Raw genomic sequence first — 24,253 nt, forward strand, 5'->3', positions numbered from 1 at the left:
TCTCTATCTCTCTCACCCCCCTCTATCTCTGTGTCTCTCTATCTCTCTCACCCACCTCTATCTCTACATCTCTCTATCTCTCTCACCCCCCTCTATCTCTGCATCTCTCTATCTCTCTCACCCCCCTCTATCTCTGCATCTCTCTATCTCTCTCACCCACCTCTATCTCTGCATCTCTCTATCTATCTCTCTCACACTCCCCCCCTCTATCTCTACATCTCTCTCTATCTCTCTCACACTCCCCCCCTCTATCTCTACATCTCTCTCTATCTCTCACACTCTCCCCGCTCTATCTCTGCATCTCTCTATCTCTCTCTCACTCCCCCCCTCTATCTCTACATCTCTCTCTATCTCTCACACTCTCCCCCCTCTATCTCGGCATCTCTCTATCTCTCTCACACTCCCCCCCTCTATCTCTACATCTCTCTCTATCTCTCACACTCTCCCCCCTCTATCTCGGCATCTCTCTATCTCTCTCACACTCCCCCCCTCTATCTCTACATCTCTCTCTATCTCTCACACTCTCCCCCCTCTATCTCGGCATCTCTCTATCTCTCTCTCACTCCCCCCCTCTATCTCTGCATCTCTCTATCTCTCTCTCACACTCCCTCCCTCTATCTCTGCATCTCTCCTTGTCTTTCTCATTGTTTCTCCTCTCTGTCACTCTCTCTTTCAATTCCTTTTTTCCTCTCCGCCCGTCCCCTCTCTTGTCTCTCTTTCTGACTCTCTGCAGCACAGAGTCCCACGGTGACTGACCCTCTCCAACAGGCGTACGCAGGTGTCCAACACTACGCAGGTGATCTGCCTCTCCCCACTCCTCTACTCCCTCTCTCTCTCTCTCTCTTCTCCTCCATCTGTCTCTCTCCCTCTCTTTCCCTCCCCCCTCCCCTTCCTCGTCCTGTCTGTCACATCTGTAGACACTATGGCAGGTAGAGATAGCCCCGCGGGAGGACCAGGCAATTTCCTCCCGGATTAGGGCACTTTACATTAGGATTGAGAAGGGATTTCCAGTTGACTTGATTATACACCCACACAAAATTCTTTAATTCCAAAAGTACACCGAGGAGCCGGGGATCCGAACCCGACATAGCCTTCCTACATGACAGATGATATAGACTCTCTCTTTAGCCACTGCTTTCTGCCCTGACATCAGCTCTCTTAAGCGCGGTGTGTGTGTGTGTGTGTGTGTGTGTGTGAGCCTCTCTCTCTCGCGCGCGCGCGCCGCGCTCTCTCTTTTGTGTGCATGCTAAGTTGAACGGAGTGGCGCTCCCCCTCTTTTTGCCGCGCTCTTTGTTTGCGGTGATCCAGCAACCCAAATGAGCCCGAGCTGCACAAACCCCGTAATGCAATTTATTTATGCGATGTCTAAGAGGACGCAAATGAACAATGGAATAATGATTTGAATTTTTGTTGTGTGTATCAAAATATGAAAATGGAGATGTGAAAAAAAATTCCACTCTGGTTTCTCCCTTTTTGCAACAGCAGCCTACCCTGCCGCCTATGCGCCAATCAGCCAAGCGTTCCCCCAGCAACCAACCATCATTCCCCAGCAACAGAGGGAAGGTAAGAGCGAGCGCGGGCGCCACGCGCCCACCCAAGATAAAAAGGTGATAATTGCCATGTTCCATTCTAATGTAGACGCAATGCTTTGAATTAGCCGGGGAGAGAGGAAAAACGCCGACCGGGGCGCGAGAATGTGTGAGGAGAAACGGCTCCCCATTTAAAGAGAAGAACATTAGCGGCGAGATGGAAAGTTACTCTGTCATTATTCAAAAAACTGCACTAATTCAAACTCGCAGCGTTGGACTGCTTAATCAGTCCATTACAATGTGTTTAAGTGGTTATAAATATTCATCAGATTAATTAGCCGCATGCATAATCATTTATTACTATTCCGAGGTTTGGTGTTTCTTATGCCACGGCATTGGATGTAATAAAGCATAGGATATACTGTGATGGTAAATCACTCTTCTTGACGCCATTTGTCAGTCTCAATTATTCATCTATATGATTGTATAAGACGTTAGCGTAGAGTTTGCGTGAATATTCAGTACGGGACGTCTGAAATCAAGTGTTTTGCAACGTCGCCTCCAGGAAGCGTGAGTTTGTTTTGCTGTTCTCCACTCGTGCTGCAAAAGTGCATGTCAGGGTCACACAGCGTAGTAACAACCAAGAGCTCACACACACACACACACACACACACACACACACACACACACACACACACACACACACACACACACACACACACACACACACACAGGAACACACTACTCCAGGACATCCCATATCTCACTGCTACCGTGGAACATTTGAATCATTAGCAAGAATTATAGAAGTAGTGGTAGCACATATACACACACACTGTCGCACACACCACACACCCATGCGCGCACGACACACACACACACACACACACACACACACACACACACACACACACACACACACACACAGAGCTATTCTTGGTTGAGCCAGTGGCCTGTCTGGGTTCTGGCCTCCTCTGGGCTTTGGCTGTTCTCCCAGCCAGTCTCAGTCCACTGCCACAGTCTGCAGCCCTGCCATTAAGACACAGCTCAAACCTGAAATCACACCAGCACGTCCATCCTCACGGAGATCCCCCAAATCTCCCCACGGAAAACAACTTACATTCTATCAATCAGTGTGTGTGTGTGCGTGTGCGTGTGCGCGTGTGTGTGTGTGTGTGTGTGTGTGTGTGTCGTGGTCACGCACACACTTAGCCAGTGACTGGGAAACGGGTATACAGTAGTTCAAGAGCAGAATCACCCACAGCTGAATGGACAGTCTTACATACTATAGATGTGAAGGAGAGGTGTGAATGGACAGTCTTGCATACTATAGATATGAAAGGAGAGGTGTGAATGGACAGTCTTACATACTATAGATGTGAAGGAGAGGTGTGAATGTACAGTCTTACATACTATAGATGTGAAAGGAGAGGTGTGAATGGACAGTCTTGCATACTATAGATGTGAAGGAGAGGTGTGAATGGACAGTCTTGCATACTGTAGATGTGAAGGAGAGGTGTGAATGGACAGTCTTACATACTATAGATGTGAAAGGAGAGGTGTGAATGGACAGTCTTACATACTATAGATGTGAAGGAGAGGTGTGAATGGACAGTCTTACATACTATAGATGTGAAAGGAGAGGTGTGAATGGACAGTCTTACATACTATAGATATGAAAGGAGAGGTGTGAATGGACAGTCTTACATACTATAGATGTGAAAGGAGAGGTGTGAATGGACAGTCTTACATACTATAGATATGAAAGGAGAGGTGTGAATGGACAGTCTTACATACTATAGATGTGAAAGGAGAGGTGTGAATGGACAGTCTTACATACTATAGATGTGAAGGAGAGGTGTAAATGGACAGTCTTACATACTATAGATGTGAAGGAGAGGTGTGAATGGACAGTCTTACATACTATAGATGTGAAGGAGAGGTGTGAATGGACAGTCTTGCATACTGTAGATGTGAAGGAGAGGTGTGAATGGACAGTCTTACATACTGTAGATGTTAAGGAGAGGTGTGAATGGACAGTCTTGCATACTATAGATGTGAAGGAGAGGTGTGAATGGACAGTCCTGCATACTATAGATGTGAAGGAGAGGTGTGAATGGACAGTCTTACATACTATAGATATGAAGGAGAGGTGTGAATGGACAGTCTTGCATACTGTAGATGTGAAGGAGAGGTGTGAATGGACAGTCTTGCATACTATAGATGTGAAGGAGAGGTGTGAATGGACAGTCTTGCATACTATAGATGTGAAGGAGAGGTGTTAATGGACAGTCTTGCATACTATAGATGTGAAGGAGAGGTGTGAATGGACAGTCTTGCATACTGTAGATGTGAAGGAGAGGTGTGAATGGACAGTCTTGCATACTGTAGATGTTAAGGGGAGGTGTGAATGGACAGTCTTGCATACTGTAGATGTGAAGGAGAGGTGTGAATGGACAGTCTTGCATACTATAGATGTGAAGGAGAGGTGTGAATGGACAGTCTTGCATACTGTAGATGTGAAGGAGAGGTGTGAATGGACAGCCTTGCATACTGTAGATGTGAAGGAGAGGTGTGAATGGACAGTCTTGCATACTGTAGATGTGAAGGAGAGGTGTGAATGGACAGTCTTACATACTGTAGATATGAAAGGGGAGGTGTGAATGGACAGTCTTGCATACTGTAGATATGAAAGGGGAGGTGTGAATGGACAGTCTTACATACTATAGATGTGAAGGAGAGGTGTGAATGGACAGTCTTACATACTGTAGATGTGAAGGAGAGGTGTGAATGGACAGTCTTGCATACTGTAGATATGAAAGGGGAGGTGTGAATGGACAGTCTTACATACTATAGATGTGAAGGAGAGGTGTGAATGGACAGTCTTACATACTGTAGATGTGAAGGAGAGGTGTGAATGGACAGTCTTACATACTGTAGATATGAAAGGGGAGGTGTGAATGGACAGTCTTGCATACTATAGATGTGAAAGGAGAGGTGTGAATGGACAGTCTTACATACTGTAGATGTGAAAGGGAGGTGTGAATGGACAGTCTTACATACTGTAGATGTGAAAGGGGAGGTGTGAATGGACAGTCTTGCATACTGTAGATATGAAAGGGGAGGTGTGAATGGACAGTCTTACATACTGTAGATATGAAGGAGAGGTGTGAATGGACAGTCTTGCATACTGTAGATATGAAAGGGGAGGTGTGAATGGACAGTCTTGCATACTGTAGATATGAAAGGGGAGGTGTGAATGGACAGTCTTACATACTGTAGATATGAAAGGGGAGGTGTGAATGGACAGTCTTGCATACTATAGATGTGAAGGAGAGGTGTGAATGGACAGTCTTGCATACTGTAGATGTGAAGGAGAGGTGTGAATGGACAGTCTTACATACTATAGATGTGAAGGAGAGGTGTGAATGGACAGTCTTGCATACTGTAGATGTGAAGGAGAGGTGTGAATGGACAGTCTTACATACTATAGATATGAAGGAGAGGTGTGAATGGACAGTCTTACATACTGTAGATGTGAAGGAGAGGTGTGAATGGACAGTCTTACATACTGTAGATGTGAGAGGGAGGTGTGAATGGACAGCCTTGCATACTATAGATGTTAAGGGGAGGTGTGAATGGACAGTCTTGCATACTGTAGATGTGAAGGGGAGGTGTGAATTTGGTCAATCACCATAAAAAACTAGGGGTGCTGCTGTGTTCACAAGGAGGAAGGCAGACGAGTGCACAATATGCCACACAAACGACCTGTCAAACTTCCCAACGCGCAGCAACTAGCAGATCCTCCTTTCCCCCCACAACAAACCACATCTTTTCAAAGCATGAATTATCCATAAGACACCTAAACCTAAACAAACAGACAGAACCAAGACTCAGACTAGAAAAAAAATAAGGCATAGCTCTGTCAACCGGTGTGTGTGTGTGTGTGTGTGTGTGTGTGTGTCCTCTATCTTGCCAAGGGACAGCAGCACTACAGTCAGCCACCAGTGCAGCCCTCTTATCAGCCTTCTCAGCAGCCCCAGTCTCATCTCGTCATGCTATCACCCTGAGCAATGAGACAGGAGAGAGAGCTAGCCAGCCAGCCAGCCAGCCAGCCAGCCAGCCAGCCAGCTGCAAGCGTACAGTCCCTAAGCCCCATCACATCTCTCTCTCTCTCTCTCTCTCTCTCTCTCTCTCTCTCTCCAGTTCATTCCTCTCCTCACCAGATTGCTCTGTACAGCATGTGGCAGCTGTGTGGATGAGTGTGGAGGGATGGAGAGAGATTGGAAGCCAGTCCTACTGTCACACAGTAATTGGGGCAAATACTTGGCTTATGTCTTTATGCGTGCTCTCTCTCTCTCTCTCTCTCTCTCTCTCTCTCTCTCTCTCTCTCTCTCTCTCTCTCTCTCTCTCTCTCTCTCTCAAATACAAATAGCTTTATTGGCATGAACAAAAACATGTTGTTGCCAAAGCATTTTTACGGAAAATTCACACATTACATACAGTATTACATGGACACAGGTATCATGCAGGTTCTATATACTGATGCAGTCCATTTGTGAGTACAGTACACTACAGTTACATTACAATACATTCATTATTTGATATCATGTAAATTCTTAATTTTGGGACCTCTCTCTCTCACTTTCTCGATGTCTGTTTCAACGTCTCGCTTTGTCTTTCACTCAACCTATATATTCTATAGAGTGACACATCCCCAATTATGGAGTTTACAGGTGACGTGGTTATTTCAAGTATAAAGGAAAATCACATACACTGTACACAGTCTGAATACACACTGTACACAGACTGAATACACACTGCACACAGTCTGAATACACACTGTACACAGTCTGAATACACACTGTACACAGTCTGAATACACACTGTACACAGACTGAATACACACTGCACACAGTCTGAATACACACTGTACACAGTCTGAATACACACTGTACACAGACTGAATACACACTGCACACAGTCTGAATACACACTGTACACAGTCTGAATACACACTGTACACAGTCTGAATACACACTGTACACAGTCTGAATACACACTGTACACAGACTGAATACACACTGTACAGTCTCAATCCACACTGTACACAGTCTGAATACACACTGCACACAGTCTGAATGCACAGTGTACACAGTCTGAATACACACTGTACACAGTCTGAATACACACTGTACACAGACTGAATACACACTGTACACAGTCTGCATACACACTGTACACAGACTGAATACACACTGTACACAGTCTGAATACACACTGTACACAGTCTGAATACACACTGTACACAGTCTGAATACACACTGTACACAGTCTGAATACACACTGTACACAGTCTGAATACACACTGTACACAGACTGAATACACACTGCACACAGTCTGAATACACACTACACAGTCTGAATACACACTGTACACAGACTGAATACACACTGTACACAGTCTGAATACACACTGTACACAGTCTGAATACACACTGTACACAGTCTGAATACACACTGTACACAGACTGAATAAACACTGCACACAGTCTGAATACACACTGTACACAGACTGAATACACACTGTACACAGACTGAATACACACTGTACACAGTCTGAATACACACTGTACCCAGACTGAATACACACTGTACACAGTCTGAATACACACTGTACACAGTCTGAATACACACTGTACACAGTATGTACTGAATACACACTGTACACAGTCTGAATACACACTGTACACAGTCTGAATACACACTGCACACAGTCTGAATACACACTGTACACAGTCTGAATACACACTGTACACAGACTGAATACACACTGTACACAGTCTGAATACACACTGTACACAGTCTGAATACACACTGTACACAGTCTGAATACACACTGCACACAGTCTGAATACACACTGTACACAGTCTGAATACACACTGCACACAGTCTGAATACACACTGTACCCAGTCTGAATACACACTGTACCCAGTCTCAATACACACTGCACACAGTCTGAATACACACTGTACACAGTCTGAATACACACTGCACACAGTCTGAATACACACTGTACACAGACTGAATACACACTGTACACAGACTGAATACACACTGCACACAGTCTGAATACACACTGTACCCAGTCTGAATACACACTGTACCCAGTCTCAATACACACTGCACACAGTCTGAATACACACTGTACACAGTCTGAATACACACTGCACACAGTCTGAATACACACTGTACACAGACTGAATACACACTGTACACAGACTGAATACACACTGTACACAGTCTGAATACACACTGCACACAGTCTGAATACACACTGTACACAGACTGAATACACACTGTACACAGACTGAATACACACTGTACACAGACTGAATACACACTGTACACAGTCTGAATACACACTGTACACAGACTGAATACACACTGTACACAGACTGAATACACACTGCACACAGTCTGAATACACACTGTACACAGACTGAATACACACTGCACACAGTCTGAATACACACTGTACACAGTCTGAATACACACTGTACACAGACTGAATACACACTGTACACAGTCTGAATACACACTGTACACAGACTGAATACACACTGTACACAGTCTGAATACACACTGTACACAGACTGAATACACACTGTACACAGACTGAATACACACTGTACACAGTCTGAATACACACTGTACACAGACTGAATACACACTGTACACAGACTGAATACACACTGCACACAGTCTGAATACACACTGTACACAGTCTGAATACACACTGTACACAGTCTGAATACACACTGTACACAGACTGAATACACACTGCACACAGTCTGAATACACACTGTACACAGTCTGAATACACACTGTACACAGTCTGAATACACACTGTACACAGTCTGAATACACATTAGACATGTTCTGATGGGTCTCAGCAGAAATAGTTGAATACATATGTGGGAGCGTTGGAAGCAATGGATTCAGATCCTACACTCCAGCTTCAGATTTTTTTTTAATCATAGGGGGATGTCTTTCCTCTCGCACAGTAAAATCACATTTAGAAATGTAATCAGTAAGGTGTCTACATGTTCTGACTGCTCTCTATTAGTAGAATTAAAATGGCAATGCTACTACAGTACTGCGGTTTCATTGAGTACAGCTAAGAGCATAATAATGCTACAAGCTAACATAATAGAGGTTGCAGAGTTGACGCCATGTTTGTTGACTATGCTGAGAACAACGGGAGGAGCACCATGTTTGTGAGAATAGAACAACGCGTGACGTCAGGCTGGGCCAGCTCTATAATAATGAAGTATAGTGTAAACATGAGTCCTGCCTTACTCGGCTTAATTGCATTACAATCACACAATTTGTGTGCATGTTAATAATAATAATAATAATAATAATAATAATAATAATAATAATAATAATAATAAATAAATATTATATAATTAATAATAATAATATTAATGTGTGTGCATGTTAATAATAATAATAATAATAATAAAAATATTATATAATGAATAATAATATTATTATTAATTTGTGTGCATGTTAACGTGGTCAGTCTCTCTGTCTCTCTCTCTCTAGGCATCTCCTGTTTGTGCTCCCACACGTGACCTTCCTGTTGTCTGTCTCCCACCAGGGCCAGAAGGCTGCAACCTGTTTATTTACCACCTGCCCCAGGAGTTCGGAGACGCGGAGCTCATGCAAATGTTCCTGCCTTTCGGCAACGTCATCTCCGCCAAAGTCTTCGTGGACCGAGCGACCAATCAGAGCAAATGTTTCGGTGAGTCGAAAAAGTCGACGGCGACGAAAATACATAATTACAGAAATAAAATAAAAAAAGAATAAATTTGAGATGGTGAGGAAGTGACACGGCGCCCCGTGTTTGGCAATCGTCTCATGCCCCCGCGTCGCTTTCTTTGCAATTAATGTTTGCTTTTCCTTTGATTCCCTGTGTCTATCCTAATCAAGTCGCAATTAAAATTTTAAAAGTGGCGTTACATGCCACTGAGCAGGGAGGCGAGGAGGGAGATAGCGGTGGGATGCTGACTCCATCTCATTGGCATATCTAACAAGATAGTGGGGGCCAGCGAGGGAAACGGGGGGGGGGGAGGGGGGGGAGGGGGCCGGGGGGAAGTGTTAGTCACCCAAAACTGCACAGGCCACGCCCCCCGTTGTCCTGTCACTCACACACACAACACCACCATCCCACCATGAATTCCTCCTCTAGCTATTGACCCAAACATCTTCCGACATTTGCCATTTACTCCACACATCTATTCATCAGCCTCTCTATCAGACCATTCTTAATATCATCAGTATCCAGCTCCTCTCCTCTGCTATTTACCAGACCCCCCCCCCCCCCTCCATTGTCCAGCCGGACCACACAGCCCCTCCCCTGCTCCTCCCTTCGCCTCCCACACAGCGCCTCCCCTCCTCCTCCCACACAGCGCCTCCCCTCCTCCTCCCCCACAGCGCCTCCTCCCCTCGCCTCCTCCTCCCACACAGTGCCTCCCCTCCTCCTCCCCTCGCCTCCTCCTCCCACCCAGTGCCTCTCCTCCTCCTCCCCCACAACCCCTCCCCTCCTCCTCCCACACAGCGCCTCCCCTCCTCCTCCCATCACCTCCCACACAGCACCTCCCCTCCTCCTCCCACACAGCAGACCAGTTGATCCGGGTGGAGGAGGATGTGCAGGTGGAATCAGTGGGCTTAAAGAGATAATAATAGACTGGTGTGGGCCTTGCTGTTGATTCAGTTGGACAGCGGCGCCCAGGGGACAGGCACTGAGAGAGGGGGGAGAGGGAGAGGGAGGGGGGGGAGAAAGAGAGAGAGGTTTCTCTTCAACATGGCATGTCTATGAGGTGTTGGTTCTCTCTTCCCCTGTCCATCTCTCTCTCTCTCTCTCTCTCTAACATGGCATGTCTATGAGGTGTTGGTTCTCTCTTCCCCTGTCCATCTCTCTCTCTCTCTCTCTCTCTCTCTCTCTCTAACATGGCATGTCTATGAGGTGTTGGTTCTCTCTTCCCCTGTCCATCTCTCTCTCTCTCTCTCTCTCTCTAACATGGCATGTCTATGAGGTGTTGGTTCTCTCTTTCCCTGTCCATCTCTCTGTCTCTCTCTAACATAGCATGTCTATAATAATAATAATAATAATAATAATACATACGTTTTATAGAGCGCTTTTCTGGGGAACTCAAAGACGCTTTACAATACATAGAAAAGTAATACAGTAAACAAACGAAATAACAGGAATGAATACAGATACAAAACAAATACAAATCAATTGATTGCAGAGATGGAATGGTGGTTAGACAACCCGATCTCTTAGAAAAACGTAAAATAGGCACGTTTGTGGACAAACGTTGCTATTTTACGATGTCGGCTAAGAAATTGTAAAATGGGAACGTATGCGTCTACAGCGGTGGGCGGGGTTTGGGCGTGTTTTATGGAGATTTTCTGTTTCTAACCCCTCCCCCTACTCTAATCCTCACCCTAACCACTCGGAACGTTAATATTTTACGTTTTTCGAGCCGAAATTGTAAAATAGCAACGTTGGTCCACATCGTTGGTATTATACGTTTTTCTAAGAGACTGTGTTGGGTTAGAGGTAGAAGTAAAATTTTGTAGGCTGTTTTGAAGAGGTGGGATTTGAGTTGGGTTTTGAAGGAGGTGAGTGAGTCTGAGTTTCTGATGTTGAGCGGCAGAGAGTTCCAGAGGGTTGGGGCAGCGATGGCGAAGGCTCTGTCCCCCGTGGTGCGGTGCTTGGTTTTGGTGATGGGGGTGAGGAGGTTGGCATCAGCAGAGCGGAGACGGCGGGTGGGGGAGTGGCGCTGGAGGAGATCTGTTAGGTAAGAGGGGGGCCAGATTATTGAGGGCTTTGTAGGTGATGAGGAGGATTTTGAAGTGGATGCGGTGCTGAATGGGGAGCCAGTGGAGATGTTGGAGGATGGGTGTGATCTGATGTGTTCTCTGGAGCGGGTGAGTGGGTGAGTAATCGGGCAGCTGAGTTTTGGACATATTGCAGTTTACGGAGGAGAGTAGAAGGGAGGCCATAGAGGATGCTGTTGCAGTAATCTAGTCTGGAGGTGATGAAGGCGTGGATGAGTGTTTCGGCGGCTGAGGAGGAGAGAGTGGGGCAGAGTCGTGCAATGTTTCAGAGGTGAAAGAAGGATGTTTTGGTGATGTTGTTGATGTGTGACTTGAAGGAGAGGGTGGGATCCAAGATGACGCCGAGATTTCTGACTGACTGACGGGATTTCTATGAGGTTTTGGTTGTCTCTTCCCCTGTCCATCTCTCTCTCTCTCTCTCTCTCTCTCTCTAACAAGGCATGTCTCTCTCTCTCTCTCTCTAACATGGCATGTCCATCTCTCTCTCTCTCTCTCTCTCTAACATGGCATGTCCATCTCTCTCTCTCTCTCTCTCTCTCTCTCTAACATGGCATGTCCATCTCTCTCTCTCTCTCTCTCTCTCTCTAACATGGCATGTCCATCTCTCTCTCTCTCTCTCTCTCTCTAACATGGCATCTCTCTCTCTCTCTCTCTCTCTAACATGGCATGTCCATCTCTCTCTCTCTCTCTCTCTCTAACATGGCATCTCTCTCTCTCTCTCTCTCTCTAACATGGCATGTCTCTCTCTCTCTCTCTCTCTAACATGGCATGTCTCTCTCTCTCTCTAACATGGCATCTCTCTCTCTCTCTCTCTAACATGGCATGTCTCTCTCTCTCTCTAACATGGCATGTCTCTCTCTCTCTCTAACATGGCATGTCTCTCTCTCTCTCTAACATGGCATGTCCATCTCTCTCTCTCTCTCTCTCTCTCTCTAACATGGCATCTCTCTCTCTCTCTCTCTCTCTAACATGGCATGTCTCTCTCTCTCTCTCTCTCTAACATGGCATGTCTCTCTCTCTCTCTAACATGGCATCTCTCTCTCTCTCTCTAACATGGCATGTCTCTCTCTCTCTCTCTCTAACATGGCATGTCTCTCTCTCTCTCTCTCTAACATGGCATGCCTCTCTCTCTCTCTCTCTCTAACATGGCATGTCTCTCTCTCTCTCTCTCTAACATGGCATGTCTCTCTCTCTCTCTCTAACATGGCATGCCTCTCTCTCTCTCTCTCTCTAACATGGCATCTCTCTCTCTCTCTCTCTCTAACATGGCATGTCTCTCTCTCTCTCTCTCTCTAACATGGCATGTCTCTCTCTCTCTCTCTAACATGGCATGCCTCTCTCTCTCTCTCTCTAACATGGCATCTCTCTCTCTCTCTCTCTCTAACATGCCTGATGCCTCTGAGTGTCTGTGCTCTCCTCTAAGCATATGCCTCTCACTATCACTACCTGTCAGTCAACCAGGAGGAAGGACAAAGGGGCGGCGACCTCATCTGTCTCACCGGCTTATTTTTCTCAGCTATTAATTAAAAGAATCCTGGGTGAAAAACAGTCATTTAAGCCATGATTCTTTTCTTTACTCCTTTTCTGCCTGCTTTTTATAGCAGCAGCAGCCCCAAGGCTCTGGTGTCAGACATGAACAAATGAGGCAGAAGATGCTGTGCATTACAGCAGCTCAGTCATTAGGCTCCTCCAAAATCCTGGAATGCTTCATCTGAAAAATGTGTGTGTGTGGGTGTGTGTGTGTATGTGTATGTTTATATATATATATATATTATATATATACAGTATATATATACAGTGTATATATATATATATATATATACATCGGATCCCCCCAATTGCACCCCCCCATTGTATTCCCAGTTGTACTTGGCCAAATCCCCCCTGCTGTCCGGGTCGTTGCTCCACCCCCTCTGCCGATCTGGGGAGAGTTGTAGACTAGCACATGCTTCCTCCGATACATGTGAAGTCGCCAGCCGCTTCTTTTCACCTGAGAGCGAGGTGTTTCGCCGGCGTTGGGGGGGATCACGCTATTCCCCCCAGTTCCCCCCCCCGAACAGGCTCCCCGACTGACCACAGGAGGCACTAGTGCATGCAGCGACCAGGACTCATACCCTTAATCTGGGTTCGCACCCATCTGGGGTTCCCACCCATGCAGATACTTCATTATTGAATCCATGTCTTCTGTATTTTGTGTCACAGTACAAACATGAAGCCCAGAGCACATGGACACATGCACGGCAACTTGGCAAGTCTTTGCACGCCACGCGATATATACGATTATTATTAACTGTAGGTGGTAATTCACACCAGAGGTGAGAGAGGGAGGTGGCTGTGAATTACCAGCCTAAAAGTGTCGCCGGACCTATAATCTAAACATAAATCATGATTCTGAATATGAATCATAATTACTTTAATTGCCCCATATGTAATAAATTCACAGGGATTTGTCTTGCTCACACCGGGGAAGCGACATATGCTCAATTAAGGGTTTCAACATGATATAAGGTAGAGAGAGGGATGACAGGACCTCATGCAGCTCGCAGAGCAGCAACCATGATGATGATGGATGATACAAGATGGACAGTGGATTGTACCAAACAAGGAAGGTCAGCCTTCCAGTGACATCACCATCAATTCAAGAGTTGATGCCCAAAACACTGTGTATTCATATGGGGGGGGGGGGGGTATCTGAAGTTCATAAACACTCTAATGTATATTCATTTAGGGGGGAGGAGCCTTATCTGCAGTTCATAAACACTGTGTATTCATATATGGGGGGAAAGCCTTATCTGAAGTCCATAAACTGTATATTCATATGGGGGGGGGGGGGGGGGGGGGGGTATATATAAGTATGTATGTATCTATATACATACATACGTATATCTAAGTATCTAAGTATATCTAAACAATTCAGTCCGTATGTCATTTTGTTAACCGAGACTTAACTGACCTACTATCCTATAACAAGACTTAACTGACCTACTATCCTATAACAAGACTTAACTGACCTACTATCCTATAACAAGACTTAACTGACCTACTATCCTATAACAAGACTTAACTAACCTACTATCCTCTATAACAATACTTAACTAACCTACTATCCTATAACAAGACTTAACTGACCTACTATCCTATAACAAGACTTAACTGACCTACTATCCTATAACAAGACTTAACTGACCTACTATCCTATAACAAGACTTAACTAACCTACTATCCTATAACAAGACTTAACTGACCTACTATCCTATAACAAGACTTAACTAACCTACTATCCTATAACAAGACTTAACTGACCTACTATCCTATAACAAGACTTAACTAACCTACTATCCTATAATCAGAATGCAAAGTGTGTGTCTGTGTGTGAGCAGAATTGTGTTGGGTCACAGCTATACCATCTTATGTGCGATGGCGATGAATATTTCAGCAAGTGTAAAGAGCAGCCCTGCGGGTGACCTAACGGAGCCGCATTTTTGAATGAGGTGATTAGGGCCAAACTAACTGGGAAATAATGGCTAATTAGTGTCCAAAATGAGTCGAGACAGATTCAGCACCATGGAGAGCTCCAGAGTGGAGAGCTCACAGATGAGCAGAGAGAACCCTGCTGGGCCCCCAGGGGATCACAGCCTGCCGGTATGCACCCTCTCCTCTCTCCCCCCCTCGAGAGTCTGAGGGGGGGAGAGAGAGGAGAGCCTAGTTTAAACAGAACCACCTATATGGTCTAATTTGTTGGCCATACAGATGATCTAGTATATTTTTGGACTTTGAGTGTCTCGTAGAGCAGTGGTTCCCAAACTGGGGTACGCGTACCCCTAGGGGTACATGGAGGTACTACAGGGGGTACTTGAGAGAAAGGGGAAAATTGAAAAATGTAAAGAATAAATCATTAACATAAATTAAACATTAAAATAAATCTGCTCAGGAGGCACTAATTCTTTCACTTTCTTATTTTGTAATGTCCTATTCTTCAAATGGTGGGTTATCACTCCTTTATGGCATCATATGTATAGTTTTCTCTTACAGTTTTCTAACAAAAATGGTGTAGTTGGGTAAAGGGGGTACTTGGATTCAGAAATCAGGGAAAGGGGGTACTGAAGCCAAAAACGTTTGAGAACCACTGTCGTAGAGATAATCAGACAGTTTTCAGAGAAGCCTGAAAAGTTGATTGGGATTGGCGAAGGTTACTGGAGGAGTGCTTTAAGTAGACTCTTATACAGGATGTATCACTGGAGGAGGACTTTGAGTACACTCTTAAAGGAGGTCTCATTGTCAATTCATGCAGGCGTCTAGTTTAGTTTAGTCTATTTATTTGCACTGTGATAAAACCTAGGGGACAACTGATAAAAACACAACAATACAATTTTGTGCAGGTGAGATTAAGACAATCACGTGGACTTTATAAAAACACTTCACCTCGAAGGAAACGAGAAAATGAAGATGACAACAAGGCACGTGTGAATAGGATAATATAATATAATAACAACGGGGCAGCCTAGTTTGGTGTGAGATACATTTATGTTACTTAAAGTGATAATACGGAATATTTCAGTTTTGTTCTCTTGGGTGACACCTATTGGCGATGAGTGGTAATTGCAGGTGAGATCCAAACAGTGTTATTATGTGGCATTACACAGTTTGTTCGGCCATAGTAACCACCCGTAATGCTAGCAGAGACCGGAAAAAAGTAGCTTGTTATCCTACGTCACACAAGAGCTGTCAGGAACCTACAGAGTGAGTCTATTGTGTTAGCTCCGCCCACCCTGTGAACCTACAGTAACCTACAGAGTGAGTCTATTGTGTTAGCTCCACCCACCCTGTGAACCTACAGTAACCTACAGAGTGAGTCTATTGTGTTAGCTCCGCCCACCCTGTGAACCTACAGTAACCTACAGAGTGAGTCTATTGTGTTAGCTCCGCCCACCCTGTGAACCTACAGTAACCTACAGAGTGAGTCTATTGTGTTAGCTCCGCCCACCCTGTGAACCTACAGTAACCTACAGAGTGAGTCTATTGTGTTAGCTCCGCCCACCCTGTGAACCTACAGTAACCTACAGAGTGAGTCTATTGTGTTAGCTCCGCCCACCCTGTGAACCTACAGTAACCTACAGAGTGAGTCTATTGTGTTAGCTCCGCCCACCCTGTGAACCTACAGTAACCTACAGAGTGAGTCTATTGTGTTAGCTCCGCCCACCCTGTGAACCTACAGTAACCTACAGAGTGAGTCTATTGTGTTAGCTCCGCCCACCCTGTGAACCTACAGTAACCTACAGAGTGAGTCTATTGTGTTAGCTCCGCCCACCCTGTGAACCTACAGTAACCTACAGAGTGAGTCTATTGTGTTAGCTCCGCCCACCCTGTGAACCTACAGTAACCTACAGAGTGAGTCTATTGTGTTAGCTCCGCCCACCCTGTGAACCTACAGTAACCTACAGAGTGAGTCTATTGTGTTAGCTCCGCCCACCCTGTGAACCTACAGTAACCTACAGAGTGAGTCTATTGTGTTAGCTCCGCCCACCCTGTGAACCTACAGTAACCTACAGAGTGAGTCTATTGTGTTAGCTCCGCCCACCCTGTGAACCTACAGTAACCTACAGAGTGAGTCTATTGTGTTAGCTCCGCCCACCCTGTGAACCTACAGTAACCTACAGAGTGAGTCTATTGTGTTAGCTCCGCCCACCCTGTGAACCTACAGTAACCTACAGAGTGAGTCTATTGTGTTAGCTCCGCCCACCCTGTGAACCTACAGTAACCTACAGAGTGAGTCTATTGTGTTAGCTCCGCCCACCCTGTGAACCTACAGTAACCTACAGAGTGAGTCTATTGTGTTAGCTCCGCCCACCCTGTGAACCTACAGTAACCTACAGAGTGAGTCTATTGTGTTAGCTCCGCCCACCCTGTGAACCTACAGTAACCTACAGAGTGAGTCTATTGTGTTAGCTCCGCCCACCCTGTGAACCTACAGTAACCTACAGAGTGAGTCTATTGTGTTAGCTCCGCCCACCCTGTGTCACCACAGACACCAAGTTCATAAATGCTGCAATACTGAAAATGCAAAGGCTTCCATCAATGGCCCATAGGCTCAATCACCATTGTGTTAACTCACTAACAGATAGATAGTGACTTAACACACATTTATTTAGATGAAAATCTTCCGTATTATCACTTTAACAACACATATTTCCATAGAAATTATATTATTAGCTGGCACACTGAAAGCTAACCCGTGTGTCACTCCCAGTCCCAAACTATATACACAGTATTTCACATGAGAATGCCTCATCCATTTTGAGAGTGCAGACCCCATGCAGGGTCACAGATGGGGAGGAGGTATATGGTTGTGCAATGGCTTAACTCTGTAGGGGCACGGCTTTATTCTTAATCCGCTGTGTCTAGTCACTCAATATCAACATTCAAAGGTGATCAAAGGTTATCTTGAAGTGGAATAAGCTGGATTTAGCTGCAAAATGAATTTCAAAAGGTCCACTGAGAATGAACTGACACACACACACACACACACACACCTAAAATAGGAAGCCTTCCCCTGCTGTTTTAGAGATGGTTAAACGTATATACATAAGGAGCTCTTTATGTAATCAGGTAAATTCAATATTTTTCTCCACTTATTTCCTTTTGTTCTTGATTTGTGTAAATAAATAAAAAACGACACGTCACCTTCATACGGCTGCACGCACATTCACACCTGCACAGGAACATCGTCTGAGAGTGTGAAAATCAACGCCGTGCCAGTGCTTCCGTACGTCGTCTACGCTATCCAGACTTATATATGTTAACACTTTTCTCAGCCCTGCGTCGTGGACAAACTCTCCAATCAACACTTGTCAATGAAAAAATAATTCTCGCTAAAAAAAACACACCAACACCTATTTACACGGGGAAGAGATTTGCTGTGTGGGAGCTTCCCCCGGCAGCGCCGCAGCCGCCACAGACTTGTTGTTTTCGCCGCCGCGGTTGCAGCTAGAACCCTCGGAGCAGTTAGCGGTTGACTGCGGAGGGAGAGATTGTTTCTTCAGTCACGTTGTTTTTCAGCAGCCTGTCAGGGGAGTTGAATCAGGACCTAACCTCTAGGCTACTGCCACCTCTGCATTAATGTAGACACGCATTCTCATAATACCTGACAGCATTTTGCACACCGCCGTGATTACATAGTTATTCTTAGTGCCTCGTCTCAGGGCATTGTAAGACTTAAGTATGACAGCACTCCCCACTTATAAACTCGCTCCTCTGTGAGTGTTTTTTCCCCAAATGCCACAATTAAAAGTACCTTACATGACATTACAGAAAGTTTTTGGTATGCGTGGCTCCAGTGAGAAGAAAATCAGTTTGGTCCTTCCTTGCACGACTACCTCATTGAGTTACACAGCTCCACTACACACTATGATGGTTCAAACAACTGGAACATAATGATAGTGTTGAATCGTGCTTATCAACGATGGTGCGCATTTGTACTTTGCCATGAATGTCTAAGTCAAGTGTGGTTATAGCTCTTGTGAAAAGTGCTGCTTTGCGTCAGAAACATTCTCATCATTATATCGCTCATCATAACGCACACATCATACTGACTGAGCAGCAGAGCAGATTTACATGAGAAGGTGGGCGTTCTGGATCCTACATATCCCCACCAGCCTGGCTGTCACGCAGGAAAGCTCCTTGAAACTGGAAGCATGTGAAATAATCTCATTATGCTGCTAGATTTCTTTACACTTAAAAAGAAGAGATTCGGGCCGCCCTGATGGTCCAGCATGTACTGTGACCGCAATGTCCTGGAATAATAGATATATTATATATATATATATATAGTACAATAATATATATATATATTCTTTATATATTATATAAAGAATGAATGAATGCAAGGTTACAATGAAAATTTGAACACTTTCATTCAACAATCAGATGGCCACTGTTGAAAGATGATACATACACTTATACTTACTTAAATTATTGATCTCACAAAATGCATACCAATGACCATACTGTAATTGTTAAATGTTTGTAATAGTAAAGCAACTTATTTCCTTGGTTGACAAAAAAAAATCTCACTTTTACTGACCGCATCCTTTTCAGTGTTTCCCCTAGAACATTTTTCAGGCCTGGAGGGATTTCGAAACGTACCCCGACCGCAACGGCGGGGGCCCTCGCTGGCGATGCTAAACCTTTAGCTAACCTGTTCGCATCTATGTTCGCAATGGCATCCCAAGTATCATCATACTATTGTCGGATGTGAACAGTTGTATTATGGGATGTGCGTTTCCCAGACAACGATACACGTTGACACGTTTTGGAACGCTGGCACGATGCTCCTAAAAGCAAAATGCTTATTGTTTTGAACGATTTGGCATCTTCTATTACTGTCAACACTGTCAACACCAGTATTGTTGTATTGTAATAACATGCCATAAGGGTTTATTGAAATGTTGGGGAGAGCAGAAAAAAATATATACCGTATATTTTTTTTTGCAATTTTCTTTCTGGCCTGGCGAGGGCGTCGTTTGGTAGGGGAAACACTGCTTTTAATTGATGTCATTTGACTTACTCTGGCAGTGAATGATACAGTGATAAGCTCAGGACATGTGTCTCTTTGGTCCTAAATGGATCTGGATTGGAACTTGTCCGTTTTTTGCAGCGTACTCGTTTAACTCCCGGCATACAACCACCTTTTTGGCGCGGGGATGTAAATGTAAAGTATGGAGATTTATGAAGGCCAAGAAGTGAGTCTTGGATCAGGGCAGCGGGTGGGGGGGTGGGGGGGGGGAGTCTTTGGGGTGGGGGTGGAGGCGGATCACTGCCAACTGACAGGCCCTTCCCTGCTCGGTTTGTTTAAAGGGTTTGTAAAAGCAGCAGCCTTATCTCACCCTGGTGCTGACAAAAGCCTGCCCTCTCCCCCCAAATTAAATTGGACCCATAGCGGGCCTGATCAAATCAGCTGGCAGGCGGAAAATCCGAGCCGTCAATCACGGGAGAGGCGTCTGATAAGAGGCAGGCAAGGAGCGCCCGCGTGGAAAGCTTGTGGGCTCATTCTGCCTCCACACGCAGGTGATAACTCACCTCCGTGCTGCACACCTTTGCTCCTAGCATCTCAGCACAACAACCCGCGTGCCCTGACTCTTTACTTAGATACATAAGATACGTACGTTGACACAGACACACACTCTGCTTTATGGTTCAAACAATCTAGGTACGCCAGATACGCCAGCAAAAAGTCCCCACGAACAACACGAAACTCCTTTTCTCCGCGCCTATCTTTTTAATCTGCTGAACACCGTTTTCATGTTATTGTTTTTAATTCTCTGTTCAAGTTAGACTCCCTGATCGTTTGTATAATAGCCCTCGTTCCGTTTTGATTGTTTTTCCTGATATCTAGTCATTAGCCATTTTTTTTTGTTATATCATCTTTTTAATTCAGAGATTTTCAATTAATCGTCTGAACGGAGAAAACAAAGAGCTATTGTTGTGTCAGTGTTGAGAGTTACAAAGGGTCTCCTTTCTCCCCCTCCCGTCTCTCTCCTTCTCTCTGTGCTCCATCTCATTGCTCGTCGCCCTGTGTCTCTCATCTCCCTCTCCCCCTACATCTATCTCTCTCTCCCCCTCCCTCCCTCTCTCTCTCTCTCTCATTTGGCTTCCTCCCATGCCTTGGGTCTCTCCCGTCCTCCTTGTCTCAGGCTTTGTGAGTTTTGATAACCCGTCCAGTGCTCAAGCCGCTATCCAGGCCATGAACGGCTTCCAGATAGGCATGAAGAGGCTGAAGGTGCAGCTGAAGCGGCCAAAGGATGCCAACCGACCTTACTGACCCCTCTGCCGTCCGTACCCAGGTACCAGTAGCACCACCCGCCATGACACGCCCACGCCATGACGTCACAACAACACATACCTCTGCCCACCTTAGCTACTCGCTGACTTGATTTGTACATGTGGCTCGTTGCTGGATGTGAATGTTTGAGGCCGCATTAATTGCCTCAAATCTCAATTTAACCATAAAGCAAAAAGAGCAAGTGACTGCAGCAAGTGACTGACTACTTTGGGGACGTTCGGTCGTAACAAATTGGCCACTTCCAATTTCCAGGTATGAAATTCCAATTCACGCTAGAGCAGGATGGGAAAAGAGGGGGGCCAAGCATCACCCCATTCCCCAATTACCTGCAACTAAATAGAGGCCATTTACACCTGGCGTTAACCTGGTGTTTTCTGTCATCAGATTGCAATCTGATTGTGTTTTATCACTTGAAAGTACAGGTGTAAACACCCCCAAAACGCATTGAAGAAGGATTGCAATCTGATCGGCCAAACCACCTCCGGAGGTGGTCAGGGAGGCATTGTGTACACATTGAACATAAGTGTAAATGCAATGTGTCCTCTCAATCTGCATTCAGCAACTTTATGCGGATTGAGAGGACACCCATTCCTGCCATCAGATTGCAATCTGATGGCAGGAAACGCATCTTAATGCCAGGTGTAAATGGAATCAGGCTAATGTGGTCAAGTACAATCTGATTGCAATCTGATGGCAGAAAACACATGTTAATGCCAGGTGTAAATGGAATCAGGCTAATGTGGTCAAGTACAATCTGATTGCAATCTGATGGCAGAAAACACATGTTAATGCCAGGTGTAAATGGAATCAGGCTAATGTGGTCAAGTACAATCTGATTGCAATCTGATGGCAGAAAACACATGTTAACGCCAGGTGTAAATGGCCTCATGACCCAGCATTTTGCCTGTTAGCATTTCAGCAAATATGTATACAGTATGTTGACATTGTTCTCATGATGAGACTAACAACATGTGTGTAGAATGACCTAGTTTGCTATCAAAATATGGAAGCCAAAGGGAACAGAGAGAATTTAAAGGGACAGCTCACACTAAAATCCAAAAGACATATTTTTACTCTCACCTGTAGTGCTATTTATCCATCTATATCGTTTTGGGATAGTTGCCTGAGTTTTGGAGATATCGGCTGCACAAAACGATGGATAAATAGCACTACAGGTGAGAGAGGGAATTTATGTATTTTGGATTTTAGGGTGAGCTGTTCCTTTAAGTTCAATAATCATGATCTGTGTTTGCCCCCTGTGCCCTGACAGATGGAAATTGTGACTTGAAATTTGTACGATGTCAGGTCGACATTCTCCCAGTGCAGTATTGTGAAAGTGTCACGGAATTGGATTCCAATTTGCTCTGACCCTCTTCACAGAATCAGCCTCTTGAGTTTGGGTCAGGTCCGGCGCCGTTGCTGCAAATAATCTAATTGTTCTTTTGTTTCTTATGGGATATGCAATTAATTTTTTTTACTTGTGGGACGCTACAGCGCAAATTTATGACATCATCAATACCCAACCATGCATAATTACCTGTCTGGGGACGAGGTGGTGAATTGATGCAAGTTGTTAAGGTACTAATTTACAATAGCCAAGGGCAATCATTTCTCTCTTAAAATAACCCAGGTTAGATTTTTATCCAATGGCCCTTTCAATTAAATTAGTTGCTTATGGTATAATTCACTGTGGAGGTGCTTACCAAATACAGTGCAGATTTATAACATCCATTGCCTAACTGACTAGACTACTGACAAGCATGCTGGGTGGATTCAGGAGGTTTAATAGAACAGTTTGTTGTCTAGAGAGACTAAAAGGTTCCCAATGGGGAAACTCACTCACCCTACAAACTGCTGTTGTTGCATATGGGAAATAACACCAAGCCCCTGGTATTCTGTCGCTGAAAGTGTTGTTTCACTATTCTGCTCCAGATTGAGTCATAGCTCTGCCATGAAACACTATTATCGCTCACTTTATTATCTGTCGGCATGCTTTGTTTTTTTTCCTAAAGAGCAAATATAAATTATAACAAATACATTTGTAGATGATTATGTTGTAAGTCATTCAAAGTTTTTATCTATTCCAACCTGTCTCTATACACATTTGTTAATCATGAACAAATGATGAGCAAATCATTGGTAAATGAAAAAATCATTAACTAATAGCGTATAAATTACTTACACTGTACTACTGAACGTTATTATAAAGTGTTACCAATATATAATATTTTATATATGTTGAAAATAGTTAGTCTTCACTGGGCACTTTTCACATTGTAACGATGAACGTCTCATTGCTCTTGCGTTATCCTAAAATGTCTTATCAGCATTTCTGTTTGAAATGAACAAGCCCCCGCTGAAAGCCTTGATTTCAAAAGATGCTGACTGCTAAAGATGCTATCGAGCTGGAAAAATGTAGAAATGCAACAAAAAATTATTTGGTGAAAGTTTGATCTCTATTCACAACATGCTTTATGGGCTGTATTGACCTGTGTATGATGGTCGCATTTTTTGAAAGTATGCAGTCAGCAATTAGCAGTGTGGGGCAACTTTCAAGATGCAATATTACATATTACTAGTTACTTTCATTTGAAAGTAATGTTACTTTACAATATTACTGTCTGTGTAGAGTAACTCATTACTTATTACACTACTTTTGCATTACTTTCACCAAAATAACAGCAGTAGCAGAATAACATCTCCACCCCAGAACCATCCTGTAAAATAATTTCAACCATCTTGAAATGAGTGTAAACCGTCCAAAATTCTAAATGTTGTCCTTTTCCCTTGTTATTGTCATCTATAGTGGTTATTTGCATAAAAACACACAATTTGATCAGGAAATGATTGTATCTTTATTTAAATATGTGCTTTGATTAAAAAAAAAAAAAGATCAATTTGTAACTTGTGTTACTTGACAAAGTAAGTAACTGGTATAATATTACTGAAATCCTGAAAGTTATATTCCT

The 24,253-nt window shown here is 44.3% G+C and overlaps 1 protein-coding gene across 11 annotated transcripts in view; it reads left to right on the top strand.

The window, feature by feature from the left end:
* celf6 (CUGBP Elav-like family member 6) overlaps positions 1-21,263 on the top strand; it is a gene marked incomplete at both ends in the record, with an annotated part of 221,805 nt that extends 200,542 nt beyond the window's left edge. For 4 of the 11 annotated variants that reach the window (XM_083662306.1, XM_083662307.1, XM_083662312.1 and 1 more), the window contains 4 exons: positions 734-796; positions 1,483-1,563; positions 9,198-9,281; positions 21,136-21,263. In XM_083662306.1, coding sequence (XP_083518432.1) covers positions 734-796; positions 1,483-1,563; positions 9,198-9,281; positions 21,136-21,263 — 356 coding nt within the window. Of the gene's footprint in view, positions 1-733; positions 797-1,482; positions 1,564-9,197; positions 9,342-21,135 lie in introns of all 11 variants that reach the window. The other 7 variants (XM_083662308.1, XM_083662309.1, XM_083662304.1 and 4 more) reach the window with 2 other exon arrangements.
* Positions 21,264-24,253: the final 2,990 nt, after the last annotated feature.

The sequence above is a fragment of the Poromitra crassiceps genome, assembly GCF_964638095.1.
Source record: "Poromitra crassiceps genome assembly, chromosome: 28".
Classification (NCBI taxonomy): domain Eukaryota; kingdom Metazoa; phylum Chordata; class Actinopteri; order Beryciformes; family Melamphaidae; genus Poromitra; species Poromitra crassiceps.